Below are 22,431 nucleotides of genomic sequence, written 5' to 3' on the forward strand. Positions count from 1 at the left end.
GCCTTCGCGGCCCTCGCAGCCTTCACGGCCCTCGCAGCCTTCGTGGCCCTCGCGGCCTTCGTGGCCCTCACAGCCTTCACGGCCTTCGCGGCCTTCGTGACCCTCGCGGCCTTCGTGGCCCTCGCGGCCTTCGTGGCCCTCGCGGCCTTCGTGGCCCTCGCAGCCTTCACGGCCTTTGTGACCCTCGCGGCCTTCGGGGCCCTCGCGGCCTTCGTGGCCCTCGCAGCCCTCCCGGCCTTCGCGGCCTTCGTGGTCCTCGCGGCCTTCGTGGCCCTCGCGGCCTACGTGGCCCTCGCAGCCTTCGTGGTCCTCGCAGCCTTCGTGGCCCTCGCAGCCTTCACGGCCTTCGTGGCCCTCACAGCCTTCACGGCCTTCGCGGTCCTCGCAGCCTTCACAGCCCTCGCAGCCTTCGTGGTCCTTGCGGCCTTCACGGCCCTTGCAGCCTTTGTGGCCCTCGCGGCCTTCGTGGCCCTCACGGCCTTCGTGACCCTCGCGGCCTCCGTGGCCCTCACGGCCTTCGTGGTCCTCGCGGCCTTCGTGGACCTCGCAGCCTTCACGGCCTTCGTGACCCTCGCGGCCTTCGTGGTCCTCGCGGCCTTCACGGTCCTCGCAGCCTTCGTGACCCTCGCGGCCTTCGTGGCCCTCGCGGCCTTCGTGGCCCTCGCGGCCTTCGTGGCCCTCGCGGCCTTCACGGCCCTCGCGGCCTTCGTGGTCCTCGCGGCCTTCGTGACCCTCGCGGCCTTCGTGGCCCTCGCGGCCTTCGTGACCCTCGCGGCCTTCGCGGCCCTCGCGGCCTTCGCGGCCCTCACGGCCTTCACGGCCTTCGCAGCCTTCGCGGCCCTCGCAGCCTTCGCGGCCCTCGCAGCCTTCACGGCCTTCGCAAGCTTCGCGGCCCTCGCGGCCTTCACGGCCCTCGCGGCCTTCACGGCCTTCGCAAGCTTCGCGGCCCTCGCAGCCCTCGCAGCCTTCACGGCCCTCGCAGCCTTCACGGCCCTCGCGGCCTTCGTGGCCCTCGCAGCCTTCACGGCCCTCGCAGCCTTCACGGCCCTCGCGGCCTTCGTGGCCCTCGCAGCCTTCACGGCCCTCGCGGCCTTCGTGGCCCTCGCAGCCTTCGTGGCCCTCGGGGCTATGGCGGCCTCCGCAGCCCGGGTTTGCTTGCCATGGCGGCCCTCGCCGTCCTCGCCGTCCGGGCTGGCACGCGGCTCTCAGGACTCACGCCCCCAGGAACACAGGTGCAAACCGCAGGGCCGGGCTCGCGCGCAGACCCCGCTCCCGGCCGCCTGCCGGCCCCTCCGGCTCCCGTCTCCCGGAGGGGCGGAGGAGGGGGTAAGGGGGAAGGCGGGACGGGCCCGCCGGCAGGTGAGGGCGAGGTCTCTCCTGGCTGCTGGACCTGCGCACGGCGGCTCCCTTAGCCGAGTCCGAGGGCGCGGCGTCCAGCCTGCAGCCGGGCAGAGAGGAGCTCGGTGCAGAGCGGGCCGGAGCCGGCCGGAGGACGGCCGGCTCTCCCGCTGCGGCGCTGGCCGTGTCCCCGCGGGGCGGGGCTGGTCCTTGGGGACAGGGGGCGTGTCTTCCTGTAGGAGGAGTGCCTTCAGGTCGGGGGCGGAGCCTCGAGATCTGGGCGTGTCCTGCGGCAGGGGCGGGGGCAAGGCGGGGCCATGAGTCTGGGATGTCCTGCGTCAAGGGCGAGGCCTCTGGCCAGGGGCGTGGCCACGCGTTTGGGGCGTGTCTCTCGGTGGGACCGGGGGCGGGGCCTCGGGCCGGGGCCGGCCTCGGGGAAGCAACCCTGGCGGGCGTCAGTTCGCCGCGCGGGAGGCCGCGGCATGGGGCGGGTGCAGCTCTTCGAGATCCGCTTGAGCCACGGCCGAGTCGTCTACAGCCCCGGGGAGCCTCTGGCCGGGGACGTCCGCGTGCGCCTCGGGGCGCCGCTCCCCTTCCGAGGTGGGCGCGGGGCCCTCTGGGGTGGGCGGCGGCCGGGCTGCACCTGCGGCGGGGCGGATCCCGGAAGTGGGGCCCTCCGAAGGCCTTGGGTCCTGGGGGGCGCCGGGGGAGCCGGCCGTTGGGGCGGGCGACGCGAGGCCCGGTTCTTCCGCCTCGGGCGGCCGGTCACCTGGTTCAGGCCGCCCCGACCTGGGCGCTGGCGGGCCTCCGGCCTCCCCTGCCCGGCTGTCACCCGAGCCCAGGCTCGCGGGGTGGCCCCGGCTCCGGCCCGGCCGCCGGCAGGGAGGGGTCTTGAGCCGCTTCCCGCGCCGCGGCGGACCGGGGGTCGGGTTGCCGCCGGGCCCCGGCGTGGTGGGCTGAAGTCGGTGCCCGGCCCGGCTCCGGCGCCAGGCTGTGGGTGTCGAGGCCGGGTCCGCTCCACCTTTGCTTCCGGTGTCCACTTCCCTGCGGACCCGGCACTTCTGGAGTCCATTGTGGCAGCCAGCAGGGCCTGGGACTACACCTGTCCCAGCTTTGCCGCTGGGGGCGGCCCGGGTCTCCCCCGCTGGCCCTGGGCTCACGGACACCCCGGGCCAGTGCTCCACCGCCGTCCCCCCCCCCCGGGCTCCACCGCCGTCCCCCCCCAGGGCTCCACCGCCGTCCCCCCCCAGTGCTCCACCGCTGCCCCCCCCAGGGCTCCACCGCCGTCCCCCCCCAGGGCTCCACCGCCGTCCCCCCCCAGGGCTCCACCGCCGTCCCCCCCCAGTGCTCCACCGCCGTCCCCCCCCAGTGCTCCACCGCCGTCCCCCCCCAGTGCTCCACCGCTGCCCCCCCCAGGGCTCCACCGCCGTCCCCCCCCAGGGCTCCACCGCCGTCCCCCCCCAGGGCTCCACCGCCGTCCCCCCCCAGTGCTCCACCGCTGCCCCCCCCAGGGCTCCACCGCTGCCCCCCCAGGGCTCCACCGCTGTCCCCCCCCCAGGGCTCCACCGCTGTCCCCCCCAGGGCTCCACCGCCGTCCCCCCCCAGGGCTCCACCGCTGCCCCCCAAGGCTCCACCGCTGCCCCCCCAGGGCTCCACCGCTGTCCCCCCCAGGGCTCCACCGCTGTCCCCCCCCCAGGGCTCCACCGCTGTCCCCCCCGGGGCTCCACCGCTGTCCCCCCCGGGGCTCCACCGCTGCCCCCCCCAGGGCTCCACCGCTGTCCCCCCCGGGGCTCCACCGCTGCCCCCCCCAGGGCTCCACCGCTGTCCCTCCGCCCCCCCATCTCCCTGGGAGCTTAGGGTCTAGGAGGAGCAGCTGTGGCTGTTTATTGGGGCAACAGCTCAGTTCCTCAAGGCACAAACTAAACAAGGAGAGGACCCCAGCTAGGCTGTGGGGAAACCAAGACAGGCCTACCGGCTCGGGAGACACAGGACAGAAAAGAGGCCCTGTGGAGCTTGCCACTCAGCTCTGTCTCTTGTTATTCCCTTCCAGGATGGATTTGGAGTAAGCAGGGTATTGCTAGCCACAGTGAGAGGATTGGCTAAGTACTTTGGCCTCCCTGTGGTGAGTAGGTGGTTGAATGGAGAGCACAGCTTGAGGCTAGAGGCAGATGGTTCAGGTTGCTGGAGGTGGGGGATGTGTGCGGGATTCCTATCGGGCTCCCTCCATCCTGTCTGGGGTGGGAAAGGAAGGACCACAACTGTTTTGTGCCCTTCATTCAGTGGGTATTTGTGGGGCCTTAGCCAGCCCCAGCAGGTGCAGCAGAGCTGTCCTGAACTCCCCACTAGGACAGCAGGCCTGCCCTGGGGCTTCCAGTCTTGCTCATGGATATTTGTCCAGTGAACGGCAGTGATGGTCAGTGCCTAGTCAGGAGGACACTGGCTGCCTGCTGCCTTAGAGTTGATGGAGGAGAGCTGAGAAGGAGATGTCTTCTGTGCCCCGGAGCGGGTAGAGTGGCTCCACACTCTACCCTTACGTCTTGTGTGCTCACTCATAGTACAGCTGCATGTATGTCTCCCCACTCCCAGGCCAGCTCTGTCCTAACTCCCAGGGAAGATTGTTGCTTTTGGAAGCAGCACAGCTTTAGTAGGAGAACATAGCAAAGGCAGGGCTACTCCCATTTTTGTGGAAACGGGTGGGCAAGAACAGTTTGGAAAACTTTTTTTTGACAGTCCTGGGCCTTGAAGCTATCCCTGAGCCTCTTTGTGTTTAAGGCTAGCATTCTACCACTTTAGCTACAGCACCACTTCTGGACTTTGAGTAGTTTATTGGAGATAAGAGTCTTAGGGACTTTCCTGTCTGGGCTGGCTTCAAACTGGGATCCTCAGCTCTCAGTCTCCAGAGTAGCGAGGAGTATAGGTGTGAGCCACTGGCATCCTGCAGGAAGCATCTTCATAGTGCCCAATCTTCTGCCACCTGCCACTAGGTGCTCTGTGGGGGAGACTCTGCTAGAACGCTTCTGCTGGTCCACGGCCATCATACAGAGTAAAGCGCCATGCTTGCCTCTAGGAGCAGACACCCCACGCGCAAGAGGAAGTGTGGGACAGCAGGGACATTACAAAAAGCAGCTCAGTAATAAAAACCAGAAAGTGAGCCAGGCACTAGTGGCTCACTCCTATAATTCTGGTTACTTAAGAGTCTAAGATGCAGAGGATTTTGGTTCAAAGCCAGCCCGGGAAGAAAAGTGTGCCAGGCTGGAGCAAAAACTCAGCAATCAAAGAGAGCCTGATTTTAAATCCTGGAAGAAATAGTATCCAACCAGGTCACCAGTGTTTGTCTGGTCAGTCCTACAACTGCAAGCATCTGCAGGCCGGAAAGGAGAGTCATGCCAGTGTGCCCATGTCCTCTCTAGCAGGGAGGGCCTCCTGGTATTCCTGTGGCTCCCTCCTTCCCCTCGGGTAGAACTGCACCCTGGGATCCCGTGTGATCCTGTGACTTAAGAAGGCAAACATCTAGTTGTTCCCCTGGCCTTGACAAGTGACATTGGCTTAGTCCCTGGGGAATTCTCCCAGCCTTGCTGGGACCCTACTAAGGACCAAGGTGGAGCTTCAGGTGTTTTATCAAGAAATCAAGTCAGGGGCTGGGAAGGTGGCTCAGTAGTAGAGCACTTGCCTCGTGTGTATGAAGCACTGGGTTCAATGCCTCAGCACCACTTAAGCAGAAAAAGCTGGAAGTGGTGCTTTGTGTGACTCAAGTGGTAGAGCGCTAGCCTTGAGCTGAAGAGCTGAGGGATAGCACCCAGGCCCAGAGTTCAGGCCCAAGGACCACCACCACAACCACCAAAAAAAAAAAAGAGAAATCAAGTCATCTGTCTCCAAGTCCTGTACTGGCGTCACTGGGGGTGGGCTGCGCAGTATAGTAGCTATGCTGGCTGGGCCTCAGGATCTCAGGTGTGTGGAAGGTGCCTGGCTAGACTGACTGCTGTCACAGGAGCTACGTGGCCATACTGTGGATATGCGGAAAGCTGCTAGGCATCTTGGCAGTGCAGGTGGAATTACAGTGGGTCTGCTTCACATAGCCTAGAGTTAATCAGTGTAAGGAGCATCTGGTTTTCCATTTCTTCCCCAACATGGGTCAAAGTACTAAATATTTGCTAGTCTCAAGCAGTTAAAATGTAAGCAATCTGGGTTTTCCCTAATTTCAGGTGAGGCAGGGTGTCTGTTCCAGTCATCCGTTGCCTCTTAAGTCACTCAAACAACAAATCCCCCCTCCCCCATAAAAAAATTAAACTGCTAAAGCAGCCATTTTGTTACAGCCTATAACCTTAGGATGGAGAGTTTGGCTGGCTCTGTACTATGGGCTGGGACAACTGGCAGCATGTGGCCTGAACCCAGACCTCCTTATCCCTTTTGGCACCTGGGCTTGAGCCTGTCATCCACAGAACTGCAAGTCCCCTTGGGGATGCACCCTTTCCACTAGAGAGCATTCCAGTTCCCCCTGCCCAGCACATATACTCTGAGCCTGTGGCCTCACAACTGTCAGGTGCCACTGAGTCCAGATTTCCAGGGAAAGGGTGGTTAATGCATGGAAGAGGTATGGACTTCGAACTGGACCAGGGCTGGTCACTCGCAGCATCAAGGAGCAGAGACGGGGTGAGGAGTGGGGCAGGGGCAGGAGTCTTTGGATTGCCAGGATGTGTGTGGAGGGTCACTCGGGGCTGAAGATGAGCTGAAGATTTGTGGGAGGTTCGCCTTGAGCTGAAGAGCTAAGGGACAATGCCCAGGCCCAGAGTTCAAGCCCCACGACCGACAAAAAAAAAATTTGTGGGAGGAAGTCCGGTGCTGTAGATGACCAAAGGTAGGCAACAGGACCACCAGGCAAGGAGACAGGCTGGGAAGGCAGGCATTGCTCTCCCTTCGGTCCCTGAGGAACACCCAGGTTCTTCCTGCCTGGTAGCTTCATCACAAAGATGTCAGTCTGAGTAATCTTCTCTTCACAAGACCCTGCCAAGTCTGGAAGGACCAGGAAGGGTAGACTGTGACCCTGTCCTGTAGGGAGGAGAGTAGGTTACAAGCTGCACGGTCAGCCCTCCTCTGTGATCAGCGTCCAGCCATGGTTGCCTGGCCACCGTAGGTAATTCATCTGTGGAGTAAGGAATTTGAGTTCTGCCCCCAATGGTTCCTTGTTCGGGCACTCCTGTTGTTGGAGGAAGTTGGAGCCATTTCATGGAGCAAAAAGTCAGCCTTGCGGGCACTGCTGCCCAGGAAGTCAGGGCCTGCTCAGTGCCAGACTGTTGACCTGTCCAGGCAGGTCTGACCACATTCCTGCAGTGGGAGGGCTGGCAGCTGGCTTCCTGGAGACTGAAGGGGCACCTTCCAGCCTAACTCACTTGTGGGAAGAAGGTAGGGGGATCAGGGTAAAGCCCACATTTATTTCAGGGGAGCCAGACTACCATAGGGATAGGAGCCACAGGTACCAATTTGGAGGGAGCGTGGGGCTTGTCTTCAGAGTGCATGGGGCTTCCTCTGGGTTATACGACAGGTGGAACTGTGCCCGTTTCCCTGCCAGCCTGGCTCCAGAGAACAGCACAAGAGCAGGGATGGCTAGGACGTGTTCTCTGGGAGGCAGGCTGCTTGCCTCTGGGCCTCTGCAGGCTGTGTAGGTTAGGCTGCCTGGCTGCAGGTCTGCCACCCTCCCTGAATTCCTGCATGAAGACAGAGGGGTGTATGGCCACCAGCTAGCTGGGGTTCATGCTGTCCTCCCTCTTTTCAGCCATCCGGGTGACCTGTACAGGTTCCTGTGGGGTCTCTAACAAGGCCAATGATGGAGCATGGGTGGTGGAGGAAAGCTACTTCAACAGCTCCCTGTCGCTGGCTGACAAGGGTGAGTCTGGAAGCCCATCTCCCTACCTCACCCCAGGGGTAGCCCTTACCTAGAGTGAGACCTGTCTGCCCACTCTCTTCCCCAACACTGCCTCCTGGACGCTTGTGTGTCGTGCCCTGGTGATTGATCTAGTGGGCTGTGAGCCTTGATTTGCCTGATTCACCCTGTCCCCCACCACAAACCACTTTCCTGGTTGAACCAAGCTCCCATGTTTTGCTTTTTTTTTTTTTTTGGTCCAGTTGTAGGGCCTGAACTCTGGGCCTGGGCGCTGTCCCTCAGCTCTTCAGCTCAAGGCTAGCGCTCTACCACTTGAGCCCCAGGGCCACTTCCGGCTTTTTTCTTTTTGCTTATGTGGTACTGAGGAATCAAACCCAGGGCCTCATGCATGCAAGGCAAGCGCTCTACCACTGAGCCACCTTCCCAGCCCCATGTTCATCATTTTGTTTCCACCTTGTCCATGGCCACTGTGGGCCCCTTGAAGCCTGCTCCAACCTCCCTATTGTTCCTGTAGGGAACCTGACTGCTGGAGAGCACAGCTTCCCTTTCCAGTTCCTGCTTCCCAGTGAGTGGATGGTCTCTGGCAGTGGTTGCTGGGGAGGGGAAGGGGGGAGGCGCAGGTGCTGTGGAGGGGAGGAGTGGAAGGGTAGGGTGGGAGGTGCAGGTGCCAGCCCCTCCTCTCTTCCCAGCCACAGCACCCACATCCTTTGAGGGGCCTTTTGGGAGGGTTGTGCATCAGGTCAAGGCCACCATCGACACCCCACGTTTTTCTAAGGATCACAAGTGCAGCCTCGTGTTCTATGTCCTGAGCCCACTAAACCTGAACAGCATCCCAGACATTGAGGTGAGGTGGGATGGGGGCCTCCAGGGTGAGGGAGTCTGGACCAGAGCGCTATGCCCAGAGGCGGTGAGCTGGCTTGAACTGACTGCAGGTGTCCAGGGCAGGCTGAGGGCGATGCCCTAGAGACCCGGCCTGTGGTCACTCCTCCCCATTTTCCTTCCTCAAGCAACCCAACGTGGCCTCTGCCACCAAGAGGTTCTCCTACAAGCTGGTGAAGACGGGCAGCGTGGTCCTCACGGCGCGCACTGACCTCCGCGGCTATGTTGCGGGGCAGGTGCTGCGGCTGCAGGCGGATATCGAGAATCAGTCGGGCAAGGACACCAGCCCTGTGGTGGCCAGTCTGCTACAGGTCAGGCCTACGCCGGCTGCCTGGGCCTGTCCTCAGTGGACAGCAGAGGGGTGGACCTGCGGGCTGCCAGGCTCACAGCCGCTCTTTCCTTAGAAAGTGTCCTATAAGGCCAAGCGCTGGATCTACGACGTGCGGACCATCGCGGAAGTGGAGGGCGCGGGGGCGAAGGCCTGGAGGCGAGCTCAGTGGCGAGAGCAGATCCTGGTGCCTGCCCTGCCCCAGTCGGCCCTGCCGGGCTGCAGCCTCATCCACATCGACTACTACCTGCAGGTCGGGTGTGGCTCGGCCCGGGGTCCCCAGGCCCACGCCCCGGCCTCACCGCCTCCTCCTCTCCAGGTCGCCCTGAAGGCGCCCGAGGCCACCGTGATGCTCCCGCTCTTCGTCGGCGATATTGCTGTGAACCAGGCCCCGCCTGGGGCCTCCTCCCCGGCGGTGCCCTCGGCGCCTCCCCAGGAGGAGGCCGAAGCTGTGGCCGGGGTCCCCCACGCCCTGGACCCAGTCTCCCTCTCTGCCAAGAGCCGCTCCCAGCCGCCCGCCCCGGCGCCCGCCGCGGACGGCCGCCCCGGCGCCCTGCGCGTCTCCCCCGGGGCCGCCGTCCCCTACTGCGCGGAAGCCTGCGGCGGCCCCGTGCCGGCCGGCAGCGCCCTGGCCCTCCCCCCGGAGTACGGCTCCTGGGGCTACCTCTACGGGGGGCCGGAGCCCCGGGACGCCCTCTTAGACCGCGCTCTCCCCGCAGAGGCCCCGCCGTCCTACGAGCAGAGCTGCCTGACCCGGGGAGCCGACTCTTGAACCCTGACCTCACCGCACGCTGCCTTTTCCCGCGGGCCTGGCCTCTGCCCTGGGACGGACCCAGGGCCTCGTGCCTTCGTTCTCGGCCCGGCCCGGCCCTCAGGATCTGCTGCTGCCCGGCGGCCTCCCCCGCAGACCCATCTCCCCTGGCCCCGGGGCGTCGGCCCTCTTCTTCTGGGGCCGGAGTGGCAGGGCCCTGGGGTCTGGACAGACTAAATAAAGCGCCCTACAATCAAGCGGGGCAGAGGCTGGCGGCCCGTCCTCGCTCAAACTGGTCCCAAAGCTGGGGCTCCGCCCCTCCGCCCCGGGCCAGGTCCCTCCCTGCGGGGTACTGTGGAGCCGCCGGCCACGCCCCTCCGCCGGCCACGCCCCTCCGTCCTACCTCTAGGCCCTGGCCTTCTCCAACTCTGTCTTCTGACCCAGGGCCCCTGGGGGCCTCGCGTGCCTGAGGACGCCTCCGCTCCCTTCCAGAGGCTGAGGGGAGGGCTGGCCGGCTCCGAGCCCTCAGGCCTGGAGCGAGCTGACAGGCAGGGGTAGCGGCAGAGGCCGGCCCGGTGCTGGACTTGGCCAACTGAACTGCGGCTGCGCGGCGGGCACCTGGCCCCCCCCCATTCCCCGCCCCCCGGGCCTGCGAGAGGCCCCCGCCTGCTGGTGGCGCCGCCGCGCCCGCGGAAAGCCAAGGCGCCTGCGCCAGGGCCCTCCCCGCGGCGCCGCTCAGAGGCTGAGACCTGAGATCGCGGTTCAAAGCCAGCCCGGGCAGGAAAGTCCACGGGACTCTTACCTCCAGTGAACCACCAGAAAACCGGAAGTGGCGCTGTGGCTCAAGCGGAGAGCGCTCGCCTTGAGCTGAGGGACAGCGCCTGGACCCCGAGTTCAAGGCCCACCCACCACCGACCAAAACCCGGGCAGGAGCCAGTGCGGTGTCTGTGACCCCAGTTACTGTAGAAGCAGGGGCAGGATCGCTAGCTCCAGGGAGCCCTGGCAAAACTATGGAAGGGCAGGGAGGGAGGACTTGATAGGCATCTGCCTAGCAAGTGTTGGGCCTTGCGTTCAGACCCCAGAATCACACAAGGAAGTAATACATTATATATAAAAAAAGACACTGAGACTGTTTCAGAAACAAGACAACATGTCTGGGGATATAGCTCAAGGCCTGGACTCTGGATTCAATCCCATTACCAATAAACTAAGTAAAACAAAATGTGCATTGAGCAGTGCCTCTCAGGACGGATGGAGAGTCAGTGGCTATTCCAAATAGGAGAAGGCTGCCACACCCTATTTGGGACACGTTCTTTAGAAAAAGTTTCCATTTTAAGCTTTTTTTTTGTGATGGACTTGAACTCTGGGCCTGGGCGCTGTCCCTGAGCTCTTTTGCTCAAGGCTAGCGCTCTACTACTTGAGCCACAGCACCACTTCCAGTTTTTGGGTGGTTTATTGGAGATCTCACACCCTTTCCTTCCCAGGCTGGCTTTGAACTGTAATCCTCAGATCTCCATCTCCTGAGTAGCTAGGATTACAGGTGTGAGCCACCAGCGCCCAGCATCATATTCATTTGATAAGCATTTACTTTGTCTTCCTTATGCCAGAAAGTATTGTTCTAGTCACTAGGGCACACAAAGTGTAAGCTAAGTAAGGGTAGGGTAGAGTCAGATGATGCACAAGATACACAATGCAAGAGAGACACGTAAGGGATAGGGAATGTCCTCATTTTTCACTAAAAAGGAAAGACTTCTCTTGATTTAAGATGCAGACTGTAAAGCAAGCTATACAGATAACTGAAATCAAAGGTTTTGGGAGAGGGCCAAAGCACCAGTCTAGGAGAGGTGGGTGTGAGGGAAAGCAGGTTAGGTGTGCCAGGCAGGCCACGGAGAACTACAGACTGAGTGCTCTGTGCTGTCTGGGAGGGCTTAAGTCCGTGGCCTGTTCTATGCTGGCTTAGGCTTTGACAGAACAGTTCATCTTTCCTGAAGAAACCTGGGATGGCCTTAGGACCATCTGCTTCTTCCTCCGTGTCTGTGTACACAAGGACAGACTTAGCAGAACTCGGTTCAGAGGGTCTCCTATGAGACTGAACCGGGGCTACTGGTGGGCTGAAGGCTCCTTCAGTTTTGTGAGGACCTCAATTTCACTCTACTTTCCTCACCCCATGCAGCATCTCCCCATCTGAGAAACCTGCCCAGTTAGGATAGGCTTTCCCACCAAGCCTAGCCCAAACCAGACACCCTCAGTGGTGCCTCCATTTCTGACCAGAGCTCCTGCCAACAGGGGCACGCGTGCACATTGGAGGCAAGGTGGGAGGGCACAGAATCAGCGGTGAAAAACCTCAGAAGGGACCCTCAGTGGCGCCGGACATGGATGAATGTGACTCAAGAGCAACTCAAGGGCAGTGATAGACAGGAGCAAACAAGAGGAGAGGGAACAGCTGATACGAAGCAAAAGGAAAGAAATGTACCTATCACCTAATATACGCAAAGGTAACCCCACTATATATCACCTTTAAGACAACAATAAAAATATTTCAAAACCCCAAAACCCCGGGGCAGCTCTCAACAGAGGCTCTCTGTCCTGCTGAGACGCCCCCCCCCCCCCCAGGGGAAGCCCCTCTGCCTGCCTGCCCTCCCAACCTGGCAGTGACACTTTCCTCAGATTGGAACTGGCTCCTAACTGGGATCCCTCTCCCCAGCTGAAGCATTCCTTCTAATTAGTGGCAACCCTAGCCCCAGACCAGGCGGCCTCCATCCTCACCTCTCAGCCGGCATGAAAGGCTAGGAAATTTCAGTTTCTGGGGTTGGAAGTCAGGAGTTGAGTCATAGGCTGTGGGTTTTTGTTTTGTTTTTGGTATATGTGTGTTTATTGGTACTGGGGCTTGAACTCAAGGGCTAGTGCTCTGCTCGTTTTTTTTTTTTTTCTGCTCGAGGCTGGCACATTCTGCCTCTTGAGTGACACCTCCACTTCTGGTTTTTGTTGGTTAACTGGAGATAATCATCTCACAGACTTTTCTGCCTAGGCAGGTTTCAAGCCTCAATCCTCAGCTCTCAGCCTCCTGAGTAGCTCTATAAGGGCAGTTGGGATCAACCTACAAGCCTCAGGTTCTTCACCTCCATCAGCTTGCTGGGATGTGGGATTCAGTTTAAAATGAGAGCACCTGCAGGCGGGTCCTAACTAGATACCTGAAACTATAAACTAAATCCTCTAGTATAGTCCCAATTTTGTTTTATACATATGGTAAAGTGTACCCCACTACCACCAACCCCGCCCACATATGATGAAGTTTAACTTATAAACTAGATACAGGAAGAGATCAAGAACACTAATAAAAAGTAGACCATTACAACAATATATTGTAATAAAAAATACACGAATGCAGTTTCTCTTACTCCCATTTTTTTCTTTTTAGTGCTGAAGTTTGAACTCTCGGCTTCGAACTTGCTACACAAATGGTTTAGCACTTCAGACATATGTACAATCCTTTTTTTTCTTTTTTCCAGTCGGTTGTAGGGCTTTAACTATGGGCCTGGACACTGTCCCTCAAGTCTTCAGCTCAAGGCAAGTGCCCTACCACTTAAGCCACAGTGCCACTTCGTTTTTCTGGTGGTTCACTGGAGATAAGAGTCTCAAGGACTTTCTTTGCCTGGGCTGGCTTTGAACCGTGATCCTCAGTCTTAGCCTCCTGAGTAGCTAGGATTATGGGTGTGAGCCACCAGCATCAGGCTCAGTTTTGCTTTTTCTTTTGCAAGGGAGCTTGAATTCTGGACTGGGCACTAGCCCTGAGCTTTTTCCTTCCAGGCTGGCATTATGCCACTGAAGCCACAGTTTTTTATGTTTTTTTTTTTTTTTTGTCAGTCGTGGGGCTTGAACTCTGGGCCTGAGCGCTGTCCCTCAGCTCTTCAGCTCAAGGCGAGCGCTCTACCACTTGAGCTACAGCGCCACTTCTGAAGCCACAGTTTTACTTCTGGCTTTTTGATGGTTAATAGGAGTTAAGATCTCATGGACTTTCCTACTCTGGCTGGCTTCGAACTATGATCCTCGTGTCTCAGCCTCCTGAGTAACAGATGTGAGCCATCCAGCACCCAGTGTTTTCCTAAGACTTTTTGGAACATTATACTCTTAGCTTAGAAGAAGTGACCATACAGATGAATTCATTTTTTTTTGGGGGGGGGGGGTCCGGTAGTGGGGCCTGAACTCTGGGCCTGGGCGCTGTCCCTCAGCTCTTCAGCTCAAGGCTAGCACTCTACCGCTTGAGCCACAGCGCCATTTCCAGCTTTTTTCTTGTTGCTTATGTGGTGCTGAGGAATCAAACCCAGGGCCTCAGGCATGCAAGGCAAGCGCTCTACTACTGAGCCATCTTCCCAGCCCCGAATTCATTTTTTTTTTTTTTGAGACAAAGTTTTTATTTAACTGAAGCTGGTCTTGAACTTGAGGTCTTCCTACCTTAGTTTCCTGATGCTAGCGTTATAGGTATATGCCACAATACCTGGCTATACACGTAACTCTAACACTGCCTCTCATCCAAGGATATCCCACAGTTTTGTCCTTTAAGTTGTATCAAGTGCTTATAAGCTACTTTCCCTACAAGGCACTAACTCCTTACTTGGGTCCATGAATTAACTAAAATGAAGGCAAGAGAAAAACTTGATTTTCTTGCCTCCATTATACATCTGTCTTTGTCTAAGCAATTCACTGTCACCCTGGAATCCAGGAAGAACATGACTTACCCAAAACTTGCTTACAAGGAGAGGATGGAGGAAATTTTCCCAAAGTAAGGAAACATCAGAGCCTCCCCAGGACCAGTGGTAACAACTTCTGAACACTTCCCAAACAGACTATGTACACCTTTTACCCCTACTGTAACACTTTTTTTTTTTTTTTTTTGGTCAGTCATGGGGCTTGAACTCTGGGCCTGGGCACGGTCCCTCAGCTCTTCAGCTCAAGGCTAGTGCTCTACCACTTGAGCCACAGCGCCACTTAACGCTTTGTCTATTTAAGTAGGTTTCATTAGGTAGCTGATGAAGAGAATACCATGCCATGTGTGGTGAAGAGGCATGGCTGAAAACAGGGTGATTCAGCCCAGGGCCAGGACTTCAGGGAGAGGTGTGGCCAGGTAGGGGAAAGAGAAGGCCACAGTGGATCTGGATATGACCTCGGGGCCTGGGACCCTCCTATGGTCAGATGGGAGGTTTGACCAGAGAAGGCACAGGATATGACCTAGCAGGAGGGGAGGTGACTGCTTCTAGGTATGCAAGTTACCTAGGTAACACAGATACTGGGCTGAAATTGAGCCAAGAGGTAGGGAGGTGAGGTGTCTGCGCAGGGCTTGTAAGGCCTGGGGCAAACCTTACCTATACCATAAAGATGGCTGAAGATGACTATTTTGAAATACTCTCTTCCCATGGCATGTCTGCACCAACTAATACACCTCTGTTTGTTGGTTTGTTTCTTTCTTGCCAGTCCTGGGTCTTCAACTCAGGGCCTGGGCATTGTCCCTGAGCAAGCACCCTACCACTAAGCCACCTTCCCTGTCCTACATCTCTTTTTTCTATTCATTACAGCTCTATGTTATATAGCGAAATGGCCAGACCTGATACATGGAAACTGTGAGAGCCCAGAAAGGACTGGGAGTAAACCTGGGTATGGGCTAATCCCACCCTCAACTGTGTGGAATCTGGGGGTGGACCAAGCTTTATGCAAACTGTAAGCTATGAACTGTTTAGCTCTCTCTCCCAGAATGAGGTCATTGCTCCTGCTCCCCGATGAAGCCCCGTCCCAAAAGACTGAGACCCTGGTCCAACAGCCACGCCTGCGGCGGACAGTGCTTGGTCCTCGGTCTAATGCCTGCGTCCAAACTCACCGTGCGGCCGGCCGGGGCGTGCGGGGCTCGCTCGCCGTGCGGCCGGCCGGGGCGTGCGGGGCCCGCTCGCCGTGCGGCCGGCCGGGGCGTGCGGGGGGAGCTCGGCCGGGGCGTGCGGGGCGTGCGGGGGGAGCTCGGCCGGGGCGTGCGGGGCTCGCTCGCCGTGCGGCCGGCCGGGGCGTGCGGGGGGAGCTCGGCCGGGGCGTGCGGGGCTCGCTCGCTGTGCGGCCGGCCGGGGCGTGCGGGGGGAGCTCGGCCGGGGCGTGCGGGGCTCGCTCACCGTGCGGACGGCCGGGGCGTGCGGGGCTCGCTCGCCGTGCGGCCGGCCGGGGCGTGCGGGGCTCGCTCGCTGTGCGGCCGGCCGGGGCGTGCGGGGGGAGCTCGGCCGGGGCGTGCGGGGCTCGCTCACCGTGCGGACGGCCGGGTGGGCGAGGGCGCGGCACCCCGCAGGTAGGTGTTCTTTCTGGCCGGGCTGCGATGTGCGGAGCGCGGTCCGAAGCCAGCCCGGCAGGAAAGTCCACGAGACTCACATCTCCAGTCAACACCAGCCAACCGGAAGTACCGCCGCGGGACGGCGCCAGGCCCCGAGCTCAAGCCCCACGACCGACCAAGAGGGTTCCTCCTGCAACGCTTTTGGGTGGCAGGAACTGAGCGAGAAGGAAGCAAGGCCGAGGAGGCGGTCGGGGCGGCATTCACAAGCAGGCAGGCCTCCGCGCCGCCGCCTCTCCCGGCGACTCCAGCTCGGCCGGACGTCCGCCCGGCGTCTCGGCCTAGCGCGCAGGCGCCACCCGGCCGCTCCGCGCGCAGACGCCGCGCAGCCCAGCGCTAGTGCGCAGGCGCGCGCGCAAGCGCAAGCTCAGGCGCGGAGCGCCGGCCCCTCCCCGTCTCTAGGCCGCGAGGCGCGGGCGGGGCCATGGCGCGCGGGAGGGGCGGGGCCACGCTGCGGGCCCGGGCCATGGCCGCCGCCGATGCTGAGGTGAGGCGCGGGGCTGACGGGCGGCGCGGGGGCGACGGCCGGCGGTGGCGGCGGCGGCGGCGGCGGCGGCGCGGGGGCGGGGGGCGGGCGCGGCGGCGGGCTCGGCGGGGCCGCGCGACCCCGCTGCTCCGGCCAGGCCGCGCCGAGGCCCCGGCCCGGCCCGCGCGCCGCCGGAGCGCTTTGTGCGCGGCGGGCCCGGCGGCGGGCGGTGGGCGCCGGCGGGTCGGCGCCGCGCCGCGCGTTCCGCCGGCCGCCTGCGGGCGCGCGGGCCGGGCCGGCGGGCGCCGGAGACAAAAGAGAAAGTGCGGCCGGGAAGTTGGGGCGGCGCGGCGGCGGCGGCGGCGGCGGCGGCGGGCGAGGCGGGGCGAGGCGGGCCCGCGCCCTGACCTTTCGCTCGGAGCGGAGCGGGGCTCCATCTTTGCGGAAAAGTTGTCGGTCCCGGCGCGCCGCCCGCGCCCGCGCCGCACAAAGGCGCCGCCGCCCGGCGGGCGCTGCCCGGCGCTGGCCGCCCAAGTTTCCCTCACGCGCGGCGCTCGCCGCCTTTGTTCGGCGGCGGCCAGGCCGGGCCGGCGGCCCGCGGGGGCCGAGCGGGGGCCCGGCTGCGCGGCGCTCGCCCTCGCGGCCCGCCCGGGCCCGCGCGCGCCCCGGTGGGCGCCCGAGCACCGTTCGGCACCGCGGAAACGCCGCGCCCCGCGCGCCCGCCGCGCGGACGGCGAAGTTACCTCGGTAGTTCCTCGGCCGAGCGCGAGGGGCCGCGGGGCCCGGCCGCGGCGGAGGAACGTGGCCGCCCGCCGCGGGTCGCGCCGTCCGCGGTGGGCCGCGGGTCGCGCGGCAGGAAGGGCGCTCGCGGCGGCCGGGGCCGCTGAGGACGCCCTGCGTGCGTGGGGCCGGCCTGGGCCGGCTGTGCTGTGTGAAGTCACTCCTAGTCCTCATGGTGTTTTCCTTTTTGGCGGGTCCTGGGGCTTGAACTCGGGTCCTGGGCGCTGTCCCTCAGCTCTTCATCTCAAGGCGGGCGCTCTACCGCTTGAGCCACAGCACCACTTCCGGCTCTTTAGGCTTATGTGGTGCTGAGGAATCGAACCCACGGCCTCGTGCACGCGAGGCCAGCACTCTACTCCTGAGCTCCACTCCCAGCCCTGATAGTCTCAGGCGGTAGATCCTGTTATCGCCTCTCTTTTGGATGAGGAAACAGGGTTAAAGTTTGTGGCAGAGAAGATGAAGATGAGATATTCTAGCCACTGAGCCATGCGTGATAACACCTTATACTTGTGGTCAGTTTAAAGATCTTTCTAGAGTTGTGATTCCAAGTGCTGATGATGGGGTAAGGTCCGCTTGTCTGCAGTGCAGCCTTGCTGACCCCCTCGGAAGGGAATAGACAGGTCATTTTCACTGAATCTGGGAAATGCTTCGTGGTGAGGGTTCATTAGTTTCAGAATGATTAACCCAGCAGAGCGGACACTTGGAACTACATACTTGTTCTTTTTTCTCTTGACCTACAAAGATGTTCAACACATTTTCACTCTGAGCTATTGAGACAGAGAGTGATTGAAATATTCCTCCGGTTTTGTAGATTATAAGTGGGGGCTCCACTCCTGGGTTTTAAATATATGTCCGGGATCACTGAGGCAGAGTCTGGTGTGGTGCAGGAGGCTTTTGTCCTAGCACATGGCCTTTCCTAGCAATTCCTTCTGTACTTGTCCTACAGTGTCGCTACTCTGTATCTTTTGCTTTTACATTTTTTGCTTTTAAAAATAGTATCAGCTGGGCGCTAGTGGCTCACGCCTGTAATCCTAGCTACTCAGGAGGCTGAGATCTGAGGATCATGATTGGAAGAAGTCAACCTGATCAGGAAAGTTCTGAGACTTTTTAAAAAACTGTGTGTGTATATATATATATGTACACATGTATACATATATGTACATATATGTGTGTGCATATATTTGTCTTTTCTTTTTTGGTACTGGGGATCTAACACAGGATGTTGCACTTACTGGACAAGTGCTTTGCCACTGAGCTACATCCCAGCCTTCTGGGAGAGACTTTTTTTTTGGTCTGTCATGGGTCTTGAATTCTGGGCCTGGGGGCTGACCCTCGGCTCTTCAGCACAAGGCTAGTGCTCTACCACTTGAGCCACAGCACCACTTCCGGTTTTCTGGTGGTTAGTTTGAGATAAGACTCTCATACTTCTTGCCAGGCCTGACTTCACACTTTGATCCTCAGCTCTCAGCCTCCTGAGTAGCTAGTATCACAGGTGTGTGTCACCAGTGCCCAGCTGTGAGACTTACCTCCAGTTAACCAGAAAACCCTGAAGTGGCGCTGTGGCTCAAAGTGGTAGAGTGCTAGCCTTGAGTGAAAGAGCTCAAGGACAGCGCCCAGGCCCTTAGTTTAAGCTCCATGACTAACCCCCCCCCCCAAAAAAAAAAAAAAAGTCTCAGGGACTTACCTGCTGGGGCTGGCTAGGAACCGTAATACTCAAATCTGTCTACTGAGTAGCTAGGATTACAGGTGAGAACTTCCCTTGTCTTTTTTTCATTAAGACTGGTACTCTACCACACCTCCACTTCCAGCATTTTTTTTTTTTTTTTGTCAGTCCTGGGGCTTTAACTCTGGGCTTGGGCGCTGTCTCTCAGCTCTTCAGCTCAAGGCAAGTGCTCTACCACGTGCCACTTCTGGTTTTCTGGTGGTTTATTGGAGATAAGAGTCTCTCAGTTTCTTGCCTGGACTGGCTTTGAACCATGGTCCTCATATCTTAGCTTTCTGAGTAGCTAGGATTATAGGTGTGAACCACCAGCGCCTGGTTTTTCTTTTTTGGGGTGCTGGTCCTGGGGCGTGAACTCAGAGCCTAGGTACTGTTCCTGAGCTTCTCTGTGCTCAAGGCTAGTGTTTTACCACTTGGACCACAGCTCCACTTCAGCTTTTTCTGAGTAGTTTCTTTTTTTTTTTTCTTTTTGGTTGTTTGTGGGGCTTGAACTCTGGGCTTGGGCGCTGACCCTGTGCTCTTCAGCTCAAGGTGAGTGCTCTACCGCTTGAGCCACAGTGCCACTTCTGGTTTTCTGGTGGTTTATTGGAGTCTCACGGACTTTCCTGCCAGGACTGGCTTTGAACAGTGATCTTCAGATCTCGGCCTCCTGAGTAGCTAGGAATACAGGTGTGAGCCACCAGCGCCTGGCTTCTGAGTAGTTTCTTGGAGTTAAGAATCTCCCAGACAGCCGGGCACTGGTGTCTTCCGCCTGTAATCCTAGATACTCAGGAGGTTGAGGTCTGAGGATCACAGTTCAAAGCCTGCCCACGCAGCAGAGTCCACAAGACTCTTTATTTCCAAGTAACCACCAGAAAACCGGAAGTGGCACTATGGTCAAAAGATTGCCTTGAGATGAATAGCTGAGGACAGTGCCCGGGCTCAGAGTTCAAGCCCTACGACCTACCAAAAAAAAAAAAAAGAATTCCAGATTTTCCTACTGAGTCTGGATTTGAACTGTGATCCTCTGATCTCAGCCTCCTGAATAGCTAGGATTATAGGCATTAACCACCACCAGTAATTGGCTTAACTTCCAGCTTTTTGATTATTATTAGGAGATAAGTATCTCTGTCTTTTCTGTCTGCCTGAGCTGGCTTTGAACTGGGACTCTCAAGAGATCTCAACCTCCTGATGGATGGAAGTCACTTTGAAGTCATGGCTCCCTGTCTTCCATTGTTTTCTTTGTTGGTGTTGAGAAGTCCAGTTTGATTGATTGATTTTTATTTTTTTGCCTGCCCTAGGGCTTGAACTAGGGCCTGGGTGCTGTCCTTGAGCTTCTTTTGCTCATGGCTAGGTAGCACTTGAACCACAGTGCCACTTCCAGCTTTTTCTGAGTAGCTTATGTGAGATAAGAGTCTCACAGACTGATGGCATGAGTGTCTGGCTAATTTTTATTTATTTTTTTTGGTCGGTTGTAGGGCTTAACTCAGCTTGGGCGCTATCCCTGTGCTCTTCAGCTCAAGGTGAGTGCTCTACCGCTTGAGCCACAGCACCACTTCCAGTTTTCTAGTGGTTTGGTGGCTCAGTGGTAGAGTGCTTGCTTTGCATGCGTGAGGCCCTGGGTTCAATTCCTCAGCACCACATAAGCAGAAAAAACTGGAAATGGTGCTGTGGCTCAAGTGGTAGAGAACTAGTCTTGAGCTGAAGAGCTGAGGGACAGCGCCCAGGCCTTGAGTTTAGGCCCCACAACCACCACCATCACCAACAAAAGGCTGAGAGCTGGAGAATCATGTGGTTTGAAGCCAGACTAGGAGAAAAGTCTGCTAGACTCCATTTCCAAAAATAGCAAAGAAGCTGGAGCTGAGATGTGTGACGGTAGCTGAGCTAGCAACCCTGTGTTCAAACCCGGGTATCAGCAGATAAAGAGAAATCTTAGCCAGGTGCTAGTGGCTCATGCCTTTAATCCTAGCTACTCAGGATCATGGTTCAAAGCTAGCTGGGACAGGAAAGTCTGTGAGATTCTTAATAAATTACTCAGAAAAAGGTGGAAGTGGCTTTTTCTGTAGCTCAAGTGTTAGAGTGCTAGCCTTTAGCACGAAGAGGCTCAGGGACAGTGCCCAGGCTTTGAGTTATAGCCCCACAGATGACACACAAAAAACATGAAAGACTTTTTCTTTTTTGGCTTGTCTTGGGCTTGAACTCCGGGACATGGCACTGCCCCTCAGCTTTTTTTGCTAAAGGCTAGTGCGCCACCATTTGAATCATAGCTCCATTTCTGTTAACTGGAGATAAGGGTCTCGTGGACTAATCTTGCCTGTACTGTTTGAATCTGGATCCTCAGATCTCAGTTACTTGAATAGCTAGGGTTACAACAGGACTTAGCCAGTGGTGCCTGACCATTCTTAATCTTTGAATATGGTGTGAAATAGGGTTTCAGCTTCAGTCTTTGCATGTGACTACCACTTTGGCTCAGCTCCAGTTGTTGGGAAGAATATTCTTTCTATGCTAAATTGTCTTGGCATTATTTGTTGCAAATCAATTGTCTGTGTGTATGAAGGATTATTTCTGGATCCTTAGTTCTGTTCCGTTCTATTTATCTGTGCCTACGACAGTACCAATTTGTATTGATTATTGTAGCATGCAGTTTTTTTTTTTTTTGGCCTACACTTGGTAGGCAAGCACTGTACTTGAACTATGACACTGGCTAGTCCTGTAATAATGTTTTGAAACAAAGATGTGTGAATCCTTGGTTTATTTTCTTTCTCTTTCCCTCTCTCTTTCCCGCTTTCTCTCCCTCCTTCTCTCCTTCCTCTTTCTTTTGTGTCAGGAAGTAGCCTAGGCTGGCCTTGAACTTTAGATATTCCTGTCATAGAGATTCATTCCCACCCTATAAAAGATTTTTTATTCTCACTTTTTTTTCTTTTGTTTAGTTTTAGATCTTGAACTCAGAGCTTGGGTGCTGTCCCTGAGCTCTTTCGCTCCAGGCTAGCACTCTACCACTTGGAGCAGCTCCACTGGTAGTTAATCAGAGGTAAGAGTCTCATGGACTTTCTTGCCCCTGCTCCTTTTAAACTGTGATCCTCAGCTCTTATCCTCCTGAGTAGCTAGGATTATTGGATGTGAGCCACCAGTGTCCAGATGAATATTTGTTAATATTTAAAAAATATTGTTATTATCTTTAAGTAGTCGTATAAAGGAGTTACCATTCAACAAAGTAGTTTATCAATTTAATGTGTCTTGATCAATGTCACCCCTTTAGAATCTTTAATGAGATGTGAGTACAAGTGGTAAAAGCTAGTGATTTAGTCTCATTCCTGTTTTTAGGAAAACTTATTGAATTAAGGAAGTTCTTTTTTATTTGCAATTTGTTGAACATTTTTATCATAAAGTGAAATTAATCTTATAAGGATTTTGGGCACCTGTTGAGATGTGTGGTTTTACATCTTTCCTTTATTTTTTGGCTAGGGTTTAAACCTGGGCCTCACAAATGCTAATAAGCATGTGCTGTATCACCAAACAACATGTTTAGCTTCCCTTTTTTTGGGGGGGGGGGGCCTGGTTGTGGGGCCTGAACTCTGGGCCTGGGCTCTGTCCCTTAGCTCTTCACCTCAAGGCTAGTGCTCTACCACTTGAGCCACAGCGCCACTTCCGTCTTTTTTCTTTTTGCTTATGTGGTGCTGAAGAATCGAACCCAGGGCCTCATGCATGCAAGGCAAGTGCTCTACCACCTTCCCAGCCCCTAGCTTCCCTTTTAGTAATGAGATGTATTATGGACCAGCTCTGCATTTCTGCAGTAAATCATTTATTTGTGGTGTCTAATCCTTTTTATATCTTGCTGGATTTGATTTCCTAGTATTTTTTTTTTAAAGAGTCTTGTTCTATATCCTAGGCTATCCTTGAATTCATGATCTTCCTGTTCAGCTTCTCTTTTGCTAAGATTACAAGTATGTGCCA

General features: G+C 57.6%; 3 protein-coding genes across 8 annotated transcripts in view; 2 read left to right on the forward strand and 1 right to left on the reverse strand.

Moving 5' to 3' along the window:
* Positions 1–15,745, reverse strand: part of Zmynd19 (zinc finger MYND-type containing 19) — a 38,563-nt gene extending 22,818 nt beyond the window's left edge. Inside the window, exon 1 of the mRNA XM_070015195.1 lies at positions 15,453–15,745. The gene's annotated coding sequence lies outside the window, so the exon portion shown is untranslated. The remainder of the gene's footprint in view (positions 1–15,452) is intronic.
* On the forward strand, positions 1,774–10,396 carry Arrdc1 (arrestin domain containing 1). The gene is made up of 7 exons (XM_070015191.1): positions 1,774–1,938; positions 7,109–7,219; positions 7,731–7,781; positions 7,906–8,060; positions 8,224–8,406; positions 8,500–8,676; positions 8,743–10,396. The coding sequence occupies exons 1-7, from the start codon at positions 1,821–1,823 to the stop codon at positions 9,193–9,195; spliced, it is 1,248 nt and encodes a 415-aa protein (XP_069871292.1). The 5' UTR covers positions 1,774–1,820; the 3' UTR covers positions 9,196–10,396.
* Positions 15,746–15,957: 212 nt separating the features above from the next.
* The window catches only part of Ehmt1 (euchromatic histone lysine methyltransferase 1), a 129,675-nt gene continuing 123,201 nt past the window's right edge, over positions 15,958–22,431 (forward strand). For 5 of the 6 annotated variants that reach the window (XM_070015166.1, XM_070015171.1, XM_070015167.1 and 2 more), the window contains exon 1: positions 15,978–16,019. In XM_070015166.1, the coding sequence (XP_069871267.1) occupies positions 15,999–16,019 (21 nt within the window). In that variant the 5' untranslated portion in view covers positions 15,978–15,998. Of the gene's footprint in view, positions 16,020–22,431 lie in introns of all 6 variants that reach the window. The other variant, XM_070015169.1, reaches the window with a different exon arrangement.

This window comes from Dipodomys merriami, unplaced genomic scaffold, assembly GCF_024711535.1.
Source record: "Dipodomys merriami isolate MVZ:Mamm:240054 unplaced genomic scaffold, mDipMer1.0.p SCAF_11, whole genome shotgun sequence".
NCBI classification, from domain to species: Eukaryota; Metazoa; Chordata; class Mammalia; order Rodentia; family Heteromyidae; genus Dipodomys; species Dipodomys merriami.

What these genes read in the sequence shown, in the direction of transcription:
- Arrdc1 (XM_070015191.1), top strand. Translation starts at nt 1,821, where the DNA reads ATGGGGCGGGTGCAGCTCTTCGAGATCCGCTTGAGCCACGGCCGAGTC. An exon ending in CCTGTCGCTGGCTGACAAGG is followed by an intron (nt 7,220 to 7,730) that starts GTGAGTCTGGAA and finishes TTGTTCCTGTAG; the next exon opens with GGAACCTGACTGCTGGAGAG. An exon ending in TTTCCAGTTCCTGCTTCCCA is followed by an intron (nt 7,782 to 7,905) that starts GTGAGTGGATGG and finishes CTCTCTTCCCAG; the next exon opens with CCACAGCACCCACATCCTTT.